The sequence below is a fragment of the Perognathus longimembris genome, chromosome 3 (assembly GCF_023159225.1).
Source record: "Perognathus longimembris pacificus isolate PPM17 chromosome 3, ASM2315922v1, whole genome shotgun sequence".
NCBI classification, from domain to species: Eukaryota; Metazoa; Chordata; class Mammalia; order Rodentia; family Heteromyidae; genus Perognathus; species Perognathus longimembris.
In genome coordinates, this window is record NC_063163.1 from 120,543,042 (window position 1) to 120,555,270 (window position 12,229).

Genomic DNA, 12,229 nt, shown 5'->3' on the forward strand with positions numbered 1-12,229 from the left:
GGATAGAGTCCACTTCATTTTAGGCACAATAGTGAAAGCAGGATAGACCTTTCTAAGTAGGGTCGTGTTCTCTGCTGAGCAGGTGGAAGGGCTACTTTCCCGAAAGCCCAATGTTTCCACAGTGCAGGAGGAGGGGTCTGGTGGACAACTGGGCATCGAACTGCTTCTAGCGGGAGGGGAGAGAAGGGCAGGGGAGGGAAGTGGGGATATGTATGTGCATGTGTGTGTGTGCATGCACACCTGTGTGTGCGTGTGTGCGTGTATGTGTGTTACTGAACTGGGAAAAGAGGAGTACTCAGATTTTGCAAGGAGGATTGGCGGTTGGATCTGAGCTGTCACTGATATAAGCAATCCCAAAATGACATTATGATTTTACAGTCTGAGAGGCTTATAAAGACAGGTGGTATATAAGGCTCTGCCTCAGTAATCTAACAATTGAAGACATCCTGTGAAAGTCCCCTTGATCAGATTTTAACAAGTCCCATTTGCTGCCTGTCTCACGCAGTAAGACTTGTACGGTAGGAAGGACCAAGTGGAAGCCCCTGAAAGTCCTTTTTCCACATTTTGGACAGCAACAGTAAAGCCCTCATACCTTGAGAGGACTACACAGATCACTGGTACCACCAAAGACTTCAAAGCAAAAGGAAGGGGGAAATCCCACTATCATCTCTTCAATTAATCCTTAAAGCAATTATAAATACCAAACCAATTATGGTGGGTGTTCCCAGACCTCTGTAAACTTAGCTAGTGGATAACTACCATGACAGATAAGCTTTTCTTAAGGAATTTCATACAGAGTGATAATGGAAGCGTGTTTAGAGATTGCCTTTATTACCTATGAGCCCAGAAGTGCACTTCAGCTGATAGTTTTTCCAGAGCATGAATTAGTGAACTATAATTCTTGACTAAATTATCAGAGGAGATAAGATGGCTAAAATTTTAACAATAAACTATGTTCCATTTAGAAGCAACCAAGTTAGTATTAAAGGTATGCTTCTCTCCTATGTGGAAACTATATTGATACTATAACTGAACATGATATCCTATACAGGACTCCAAGCCTTCACACACAGACTAAAGGGGAGGAACATTCAAAATACTATTTATTGAAACGAACTCCAGGAAATGGGGGGAGGAGTATAGGGAAGGGGTAAACTTCTCACTTTAATCTGAGTTTCTGGTGTAGTACAATAACCCTGATCTGGAATAAAATCAATATTTCCAATGAAAGGACAAGTTGCAAAATACTTGTTTGTGTCATGTTGACGTGGAACCATGTGTGAGTGTGTACTGTCTTTTTAAGTCAGAGGTCACAGAATGTTAAAGATGAGTATCTCATCAATATTCCCAAGAACTGGCTCAAATGAGAGTGCAGAACTGTTACATAGCCCTCAGTCTAGATGCATGTGCTAGGGGCCATACTATGTATTCTGTTTGGACCTCATCAGTTCAGCACAAGACAAGAAGAGTGTCAGGTGCTAACATAGCGAAACAGAACCCGAGCGAATCACAGATTAGCAAGAGGATCAGACAGAACAGAACAGAGACAAACAAGCAACAACTTGTTGAAGGTAAGTTCAGTGTGTCAAAAATGAGAGAAAAACAATGTTAAAACATAAGAGAGAAATGTTGGTCAAGAGCCATGGTCAAAGCCATGAGACTATTGACAGACATCTACGCTGGCAGTTCTGAGCAATCTTTTACCACTTGTTAGCGAGCAAGCCTTGGGGTTTTCTCGTGGTTTTTCTGTGTCTAATCTCAACCTCATTGAGTTGTTTTATATATTATAAATAGCACACATTTAAAACATGACAGATGTATGACCGACAATAGCAGATCTATACCTATGGGCCCCTCCTGTCCTTAGAGATGAATTATACAGGTCAGCTTGCCCCAAACTATCCACACACTCTAGTAAATTTAATAAGAAATTATTTAAACACAAACAAAACCCCACTGCCCCAGGCATTAATTTCTCCCAGGTATAATGGTGTCATGAGGACGCTCCCACAGCGTGTCACTCCTGTGAGGCATGTGCTTTGATGTTTAGCCAATTGCAATCATAGCTCTCATTACTACATAATATATTCCAGCAACAGGATGTGCCAACACCAATAATGCTATGAGTCAGATGAACATGAAGCATGTCAGAACTTGCCCAGTCAGTACCTAAGGGCACTGTCATGGACTTATTCAGTCAACAGTTTTGCCTGATAAAGGTGTTGGAGCCAAATGAAAGACAAGATGCTCCCCAGCATAAAGCATTCACAACCTTATCACATGCTCACAAATGAAAAACAGTTGCTAAAGAAATCCTGTACTGGGGCTGGGAATATGGCCTAGTGGCAAAAGTGCTTGCATTGCATACATGAAGCCCTGGGTTCGATTCCCCAGCACCACATATATAGAAAATGGCCAGAAGTGGCGCTGTGGCTCAAGTGGCAGAGTGCTAGCCTTGATCAAAAAGAAGCCAGGGACAGTGCTCAGGCCCTGAGTCCAAGGCCCAGGACTGGCAAAGATGAAGAAGAAGAGGAGGAGGAGGAGGAGGAGGAGGAGGAGGAGGAGGGGGGGGAGGGGGAGGAGGAGGGGGAGGAGGAGGAGGAGGAGGGGGGGAGGGGGAGGGGAGGGGGAGGAGGAGGGGGAGGAGGAGGACGAGGAGGACCTGTTGTATAGTCAGTTGTGAGGCTTGAACTCTGGGCCTGGGTGCTGTCCCTGAGCTCTTCAGCTCAAGGCCTAGCGCTCTACCCCTTGAGCCACAGCGCCACTTCCTCAACTTAAGTGTTAAGGGAGCAGTAACTATGACCATGTCAGTCATTCTGAAGGGCAGGATGTTTGAGCCCCACAGTTCTCTTCCTTGAATCTTTCCTCCACTTTAGGTGCTGTTCATCCCATTCTCCTGCTCAAAATATTCTTATTCCAGGCCTGAAAATCAGTAATACCTGATATAAATGAAGACCCATGAAATGAAGTCTGAGCCAGGAAACAGATATTTCCTTTATAGCAATCTCCACATTAGACCTCAGTTATATTTGGAAATTGCATCCATTCATCTATTTATTCCTATCCTATTTATATTGGAGTTCATATTGCAGTGTTTTTAAAGAAAATTGTACTGGTTTAAAAATGTTTAGACATTTGATGTTTCTCCAGGCATTTCAGTGATCTCCTAGTAAATAAACAAACGTGAAGCTTCCGCCAGTTCTTTTTCCTCTTTACAAACACAGAAACCACTTCCTGGAGATTAGTCGCTGAGTCAAGTTTAGTAGGTCGAGGGGAATTACTGATCAGGCTATTTTACCTTCATATTGAATTTTTGTGAATATGCTTGTCGTCATTCTGATTTAAAAATAAGACAATACCTCCGTGAATCATGCTGTTGGTGATCTAAACATTGTTTCCCTATAAAAGGGTGGCCACCAGACGGTAGAGAAAGAAGGGATTTCCTTAAGGCAAAAGCAGTGAAAACGCCGAGTGCAGAGCACTTCAGAATGAAGCACCTCGCCATCCTTGTGCTGCTGGGTCTACCCATCTGCACAGCGCATCCTCTGCACGGGCCGGAGAAGGACGAGGAGCAGAAGAACATGGCTCTTGCTCAGGTATTTAATGGTGGTATCCACTGTGGCCGCATGGCTGGCCCATGAGAAGAACTGTGTGTGTATGCCTGGTCCTCCAGCACCATACAGAATGACTTGACTGGGAGTCATGGTGCTGGAATAGGTCAGCAGTAGAGACGGCCAGCACGCTGGAGGTGGAGATGCCCTTCATTTAACAGAAAAGGAAAGGCACGGGAAGTGGAGGCCATCTCTCAGAGTCAGAATAAAATAATGACAACAGCTTTGGGGATAAGTGAAATACAAAACAGAGGAAGCCTTTCATGTCAGATCTACCTTGATCGCTCTAAACTGATGACAGAAAACACACTAGTTTTGATCCTCAGGAAAAAAAAAGTCAATAAATGATATTTATATTATGATTTGCTATATGGAGACAAAAGAATTAATCTCACCACAGTCTTGAACCAGGTAACAATGGAAACGGTTAGATTATTATTTAACCAAGAAAAGAATTTACACAGTATCAACTTATTTAATTGACTAAAAATTTAATTGCAATGAAATTATAAAAATAAAGCACCTTAATGAAAGATCAAATTCAGTATAATACCTACTTTTATCTCAATAAACTGGGTAATAAATTAAAATAGGTTTGGAAATTTGGGAAAATGGATGATAATAATAATAACTTTAAAACTTTAAAACTTTAATTATTATTCACAGCGCTATCTGGAAAGCTACTACAATCTTGGGAAAGAGGAAAAACAAATTTTTAGAAGAAAGGACAGTAGTCTTGTCAAAAGAATCCAAGAAATGCAGCAGTTCCTGGGGTTGGAGGTGACCGGGCAGCTGGACTCCCCCACCATGAGGATGATGGGCAGGCCCAGGTGCGGCGTTCCCGACGTGGGCCACTTCACGACCTTTCCCGGCACCCCAAAGTGGGAGAAACATCACCTTACCTACAGGTAATGGGTCCCCGGTGGTCACGGGAGACCGCAGTGCCGTCATCTGTATCACAGGAACCACCGCCACCTTTCTCGGTCTTTCTCACCCAGGATCGTGAATTACACGCCCGATTTGCCAAGACACGCAGTGGATTCTGCCATCGCGAAGGCGCTGAGCGTCTGGGCCGAGGTGACTCCACTCACGTTCTCCAGGAAGGACGAGGGAGAGGCTGACATCATGATATCCTTTGCCGTTGGAGGTAATGAAATAAAATATCCGTTTATAGGGTGTTTTGCTCAGTTTGGGTTACTAGAAGACAATTCCTTCGATTGAGGAATTCACAAGCAGCAGAAGTTGATTGCTCAGAGTTCTCTTAGCTGAGAAGTCCAAACTCAAGATCTAGGATCGGGTGAGTGCGTTTTCTTCCTAGGCGGCACCAACAGCAAGGTGGCTTCCTCCAGTCTCTCTCGTGAATCACTAATGCCATTCACCAAGCCCTTGTGGATCCTATTTGTATGAGTTACTCCTAAAGGCTCCATCTTTTAATACCACTGCAATAGAGGCTAAGTTTCAACACGTGAAAGACGAGGGCATCTGGTACTCTCTAACTGAAAATGACTAAGAAGATATTCCGTATTTCATTCTTCCACCAGAACATGGGGATTTTTACCCTTTTGATGGACCAGGAAATAGTTTGGCTCATGCTTATCCACCTGGGCCTGGCTTTTATGGAGATGTTCACTTTGATGATGATGAAAAATGGACAGAGAATGAATCAGGTGAGTCTCAGACCCTGATAATGAGTTTAGAAATCGTATCTAATGCTCCAAGAATTATCTGGTTACCCAGAATGGACCATACATGGGATATCCCAACAGCCAAAATTTCTGATTATTTACATGGTAACCAGAAGTAATCCTAATCATTACTGAAGAACTTTGTTGTTGTTGTTGTTGTTGTTGTTGTTGTTGTTGTTTTAAAAAGTCTGCATTTTCTTCTTCCTCTCCTCCCTGAGCCCCAAACAAACACAATGCTGTAAGGACTATGAAATCTTATTTCCATAACTTGGTTTCTTGAGGAGGTTTTAAACCCCTATAATGAATAATCCTTTTCATCTCTTAAATCATAAATGATAGGTATAAAATGAGTTTCACAGAATAACTTTAGGCCCCAAACTAAGCCCTTGGTATTTTTTACTTCCTTTTCATTTGTCTCTCTTGCTCTTAAGGGTTAAAGATTAGGAGAAAATATCAAGAAAGTAAAAAAAAATCTGGGCTGTCTGCTTAAATAAGCATAGCAGTGTAGCTATCCTGGGAGCTTAGTTCTTGTGTTTTCTAAGTTGGTTCTGAAAGGCTGCTCAGTCTAAACACAATGGCTGGCATGAGCTGCATGCTATTTGCCTCTAATCAGCTGGCTTCTGAGGTGTGGGAATGGACTGCTTGGCAATTTTCTAAGGTTGATTGGGGTCCTGAGTGCAAATGCCGCAAGCACCTTTATGGAGTGTACTGACCTTAAATTTTGGGTGCATAAAATGATCTAGTCTTATTTCAACAACTATTCTTTTCTCAAAAATGCTTGGTGTCCTCTCTCCATAATTCCCACTGTTAATAAGGCTCTTGTAATATAGAGAACAACTGGTTTTCAGCTGTGTTTGTGCTGCAGAAGACTGCTGTTGAACTACTTTAAACTGAAGATTGTACATATCCTAATAGCATTTATTACCGGGAAGTTTTGACAATCTAGGATGATCATGACAAAGAGGAAGAAAAATCTCCCTGTGGGGAGTAACCTTCGTGTTGTTGCTTAAGAGTTTGAAGAACACATATATACTTTGTGATGCATTTATGCTGAACTTGAAACTGATACATATTACTAAACTTAAATGACTGACTTTCCATTTTGAAACAATAAAGACTAATATTTGCTGATATAATATTAGCCTTGGTCCCTCCAAAGAAATATCTTTGAGAAACAATGCTTACATTGTCCATACAGGAAAACATAGCCCAGTTTTCTCAGCTGAGGAGGGAACAACTGGAGGGCATAGAGTAGAAAAATGTCCAGTGAACTGACTTCAGGTCAGCCCTGGAATACACATGAATTTCTATACATTATGGCACATGATAATCAGTGAACTCACAGATAAGGGAAAGACACTGCATGACCCTGAGGATGCGCAGTAGAGCTGGCACCTGTTCTGTATGCCTTTTACAGGACCAAGAGACACTTAAACTCTGAACATGGATGGTTTTCCACCTAGGGGCCAACTTATTCCTAGTTGCTGCTCATGAAGTCGGACACTCCCTGGGCCTCTTCCACTCAGCTAACCGGGACGCTTTGATGTTCCCTGTCTACCAGTCCTTCAGAGACCTGGCCCAGCTCCGCCTCTCCCAAGATGATATTGATGGCATTCAGTCTCTCTATGGTGAGTGAGGACAAAAGCAAAACCCATTCTTTTCCAGTGCTCTTCCTTGTCCAATGCTGTATGATGAGGGTCATCCCAAACCCTTGAAAATGTCTGGCAAGTGTGGAAACTGACAGGTGCATCACGTGTCTCCCGATCTGGACTTTCCAGGGCCTCCTCCTGCCCCCTCCCCGTCAGTCCCTGTGGTGCCCATGGACTATGCGCCTCCAAGCCAGGGGGCACCCGCCAAGTGTGACCCCGCCCTGTCCTTCGATGCCGTCAGCACCCTCAGGGGAGAACTCCTGTTCTTTAAAGACAGGTAGGACTAGCACCCCTGGGCGGGCTTGCTAGGTGGCATGATCACATGGCTGGGGAAGGGTTTGGGCTGGACTCCCGCCGCTAGGTGGCATGACCACATGGCTGGGGAAGGGTTTGGGCTGGACTCCCACCGCTGGGAAGGCACAGATCCACCCAACAGGGCCCACCCGCCGCTCGGAGCCTCCTGCTGCCATGCTCCATCTGTCCTGAAGGAGGCGCTCCTCTTCCCTTCCCGTTTCTCCCACTGGACCCTACTTCCCCAAACACATCTTTGCTGACCCTCAAAGTGAATACTGGTAAATCGACAGAAGCAGAATAGGATCCTTACTTTCACTAAAGAGTATCAGTTAGATGAATTGGTCTTAGAGAAAGTGATATATGTGCTTATACACAACATTCCAGTAGTACAAAAGTATCCAGAGCTGAAAGGAAACCCCTGTACCTGATCTATGACTCCCCTCTCCCCTTCCGTGTCAATGCTACTACCCATTTCCTTCGTCTCCTTACCCACATGTGTTGGTCACATACCAACCCAAAGAGATCCACAACATCCAGACATAATTATGATACTGAAAGTAGTCAATAATCCTACCACAGAACGACATGGGAGGCGGACCTGCCAGGCTGAGTTAGCATTGGCTGAAAGGAGGCTATGCCCCTGTTCTCATACTACTGTGTCTACACGGGGTCAAAGGGGAAGACACGGGCAAATAGTTTCTATGCGTTACAGATACTTTTGGCGCAGATCCCGCTGGAGTCTCCAGCCTCAGTTTCTCTTGATTTCTGCGTTTTGGCCCTCTCTTCCATCAGAGTTGGATGCGGCCTATGAAGTTATCAGCAAGGATACGGTCTTCATTTTTAAAGGTAAGAACTTGGAAGTGGCGCTGTGACTCAAAGTGGCAGTGTGCTAATAACCTTGAGCAAAAAAGAACTCAGAAACAGGGCATAAGCCCTGAGTTCAAGCCCTACAACTGACAGATAAAATAAAGGTAAGTATTGTATGAGAGTTTTAACTTATTAAAAATAAATCCTACAATGAAAACCCTTTGCACAAGTATGCCAAAAATGAAGCACAGTTTGACCACATAAAAAATAAATCTTACTGCAAAATTTTCAGATGTGAATTTTTCTCTATTATATTAAATTTTGGATTTTTTTTTACTGCAAGACCTGATGTTAATGCTTAACTAACATGTATATAAAGAACACTGTACTTTTAAACATTCAATGAGTGCCCTGAATAAATTAGATGATGTCCTAAAATGTCAATTTATCTCCAGATGTGACATTGCTCATTCAAAGGACAAAAGATTTGGTTTTCTTTTTTTTTTTTTTTTTGCCAGTCCTGGGGCTTGAACTCAGAGCCTGACCACTGTCCCTGGCTTCTTTTTGCTCAAGGCTTGTACTCTACCACTTGAGCCCCAGTGCTACTTCTGGCTTTTTCTATATATGTGGTGCTAAATAATCGAACCCAGGGCTTCATATGTGCGAGGCAAGCACTCTACCATTAGGCCATATTCCTAGCCCAAGATTTTTTTTTTTATGGAATAAAATCCTAGTTTTTATCCCAGCACCCAATAAACACAATAGAGATGAGCAACAAAGCCAACAAGTCGGTTCTCTGTGAAAACTAGTAAAATTATTGAATATCTTATGAAGCAGGTAAAGAAAAAGAGAGAAAAACAAAAGGATTCAATATGAGGAAAGAAAATGAGATATCAATAATTGGATAAAATAGGAGTCTGAAAGCTTGGTACCAGTTGATTTTACAGTAAACAAAATCAGCAAATTCCTGCAAAAATGAGTGAATAAAAGTGCTCAAAGAGCAATAGAAGTTCAAATAGCATCTTATCAACCGACAAATTAAAAGAATAATTTAGAAATCTGAGGAGCTACTGTGCCTGGATAGTTCTGTTCGTTAATTTATCTATCCTTGCATCGGTACTACACTATCTTACATAGTAAAGCTTCATAACACAGAAGTGATCTCCGCATGATTCTATTTCAGGAATATTCTGGCTATTTCTTGGTCTTTGTGCTCCCACATAAATTACAGGACTCTCTGAAAAGACCCTTGGAAAAATGTAGTGTTAAGACATGAAGGAGGGTGAAACTTTGCGTTTAGATGAGCGATACATTTAGGAGTCATAAACACAGACGTGTTTTGCACAAGTGGGAGCCAATGGAGCTGCTTATCAGGCAGAAGGCACTCAGCTCAGATGAAGCAAAACAGATAGCAGGTTGACATTCAGATTGGTTGCTCCGCAGTAGTGTGAGGAAGAGATTCAGGCGTGGGGTGGAGGTGACGGCAGGACTAAGAGGCAGAGGCATCAATAGATTCACCTGCCCTTGAGCGAAGCCTGTGGTGCTCAGAAGCACAGAGGGGACGCGGTGATTGTGAGGCATCTTGGACAACATGTCTATGAGGCGACGGATCTACTCACATGAAGCTCAGACAGAGGTCTAGGTTAGAAATTTAAATTAAGAACTGGTTACTATTATTTACAGACAATAAATATACAGGAAGGCAATGAACCACGGTTACATAAATAATGTATTTGTTCAGTTGAATGAATGGATATTCGTTCACACTCAGAAAATATTTATTAAATATTAGCCAAAAACTAAGTATTGGGATTGTAACTAAAACCCAGATTTACTTTTTAATTCAACAGTGCACTATTGCCATTTATAAATTACCATTATGCCTTCACTCACTTTGGTTTTTTTTTTTTTTTAATAGGAACTAAGTTCTGGGCAGTAAGAGGAACTGATTTACAAGCAGGTTACCCAAGAGACATCCACATTCTGGGATTTCCCCCAAGTGTAAAGAAAATTGATGCAGCTGTTTCTGATAAAGAAACGCAAAAAACATACTTCTTCGTAAAACACGAATACTGGAGGTGAGATCCAAGAGGAACGGCTTTGTCCTTGCTCTCGAAGTTTCTTTGACTTTGAACTTTCTGATTATGAGGAAGACATCTTATAGTTACTCAACTTTTCAAATGAAAAGAGCTTGTAGAATAGGGACCCGTGGGTCACATGCCCAGAGACCAAAAGAGAGCAAGAGACGCCAGTTGATGTTCTCGGGGCGTGTGCAGCTCCTCCCATTGACAGTAGTGTTGAACTAAATCTCTTTCACTGGACAGATTTGATGAAAAGAATCAAACCATGGAGCGAGGCTTCCCCAGACGAATAGCTGATGGCTTTCCGGGAGTCGGGTCCAAGGTCGACGCTGTGTTACAGGCATTTGGTAAGAGCACCTCCATGTCATTAATTGCCAGCATGTGCACTGAAAGAATTCCATGCTATCAAAATGAAGCAAAGTCTCTTTTAGACTGTTTCAGCTCCTTGCCTATTATAGAAAATGCTGTCATAAGTATTTGTATACAAATCTTCGTATGAAATTTAGTAAAAAAATGATCAGGCCCTACATTTAAAATTGGTAGGGTTTATGCTATGCAAATGTACCTCCACAAAATAGTTTAAATGTCAAAAAAATGAAGACTCAAAAGATTTCAAATCATTCAGTCTTTTGTCTCTGAAAAATTTAACTTTCCAATATATGAAGATCGGGTTTAGATTTTGTTTGACTATATTTCAAGTTTCTGTTTCCTACCTGCACATGAAATCAAAGGTCCATCCCCACACAGAAATCCTTACCTCTCAGGTCATATATCAGTATAAAAATACAATCAAGTGTGTCAATTCACTAGTGGCTGGATTTTATTCTCCTCAAACCATCTGTTCTCCTTTTCCTCCTATCCCTCCTGACAAGCTGTGTGTGGGTTTCTCTAGCCCGCAGTTGTTTACAATAGTCAGTTGTAGATAAATAGTAGCCTTCCCACATGCTTAAAATAGCCAAAACCTGATTCCTAGTATTGGATAGCTGGGAAAACAAAACTTGTTATTTGCTTCCTCTGAGGGGGTTTTGGAGAGGTCCACAAGCACAAAACTAATAAGGCTGATGACCTGGGTAGTAAAACAACTTGATCGTCAAGTACACAAAGCAGACAAGGAACCTCTCCTGATGTTCTTGAAGGGAATTTCCTCCCAAGAAGTGCTTTAGGATGTAGTTGGAGGAGGAGAGGTTGGGAAGGACATGGGCTGTGGGATAACTAAGATACTAATATACCATTCAACTCCATCTACTTAGAGGAAATAGCTACTCTTTGGAGCACTGGCTTTGGAGTGAAATGGATGAAATGGAATACTCCATCCATCTTTCTTTAGAAATGTTATCTTAGAAAACCATAAAACCTTCCTAATGTTCAGTTTGTCCTCATTAATAATACCTCCCACCTTCCCCCCCAACCCCGCAAGTATCAATGTAACACATTCAACACAGAGCCTAGCACAGAGAATAATACTAAATAGAATCATGTAATCCATGATTTTCTTGCTCCTATTCTGAAATATGTACATCATACAATTGCTTTATTTGGAGAATGACTTTTTTCCCCTCTCATCTATGTTTACAGGGTTTTTCTATTTCTTCAGCGGATCATCACAGTTTGAGTTTGACCCTAACGCCAGGAGGGTGACCCATACATTGAAGAGTAACAACTGGTTACTCTGTTGAGCTAAGACAGACATGGATATTTTCAATGAATCTAATTCATCCTGAGTCAAGACAGTCGATTATTCCCTCATATACCATGGCCAGAGCAGCTGGCTCGGGCAGACATCTTTCCATGCCGTGGAGCCTTGTCTGAATAGCTCTGCCTGTTCTGGCTTTACATCGCACAACATGGAGAAATTCTTATGTGCAGTGAGTGAGCAGGTGTCTATCCATGGGTGTTTCATTATTTATACTAAGTTAATAAAATATTTATACTTAAAATCTTTCGTTTGGGCCCATCCCTTGTTTTCAATGGAGTCCTCGCCATCTGTGGCTAACACAAAGGTTATCACCGTGAACTCTGTAGTGCCTCCCTTGCTTACTGACTTCTTCTTGACTGTAGGTCTCTGCTCAAAGGCTAACTTCTCTGAGCTGCTCTGTCCTCCT

The 12,229-nt window shown here is 42.3% G+C and overlaps 1 protein-coding gene across 1 annotated transcript; it reads left to right on the forward strand.

Moving 5' to 3' along the window:
• The first annotated feature begins 3,127 nt into the window (after window positions 1–3,127).
• Mmp10 (matrix metallopeptidase 10) lies at window positions 3,128–11,833 on the forward strand. The gene is made up of 10 exons (XM_048341015.1): window positions 3,128–3,596; window positions 4,278–4,519; window positions 4,610–4,758; window positions 5,153–5,278; window positions 6,760–6,924; window positions 7,075–7,222; window positions 7,952–8,085; window positions 9,965–10,124; window positions 10,371–10,474; window positions 11,703–11,833. Exons 1-10 carry the CDS (start codon window positions 3,489–3,491, stop codon window positions 11,801–11,803), a joined length of 1,437 nt encoding a protein of 478 aa, XP_048196972.1. The 5' UTR covers window positions 3,128–3,488; the 3' UTR covers window positions 11,804–11,833.
• The last annotated feature ends 396 nt before the right edge of the window (window positions 11,834–12,229 follow it).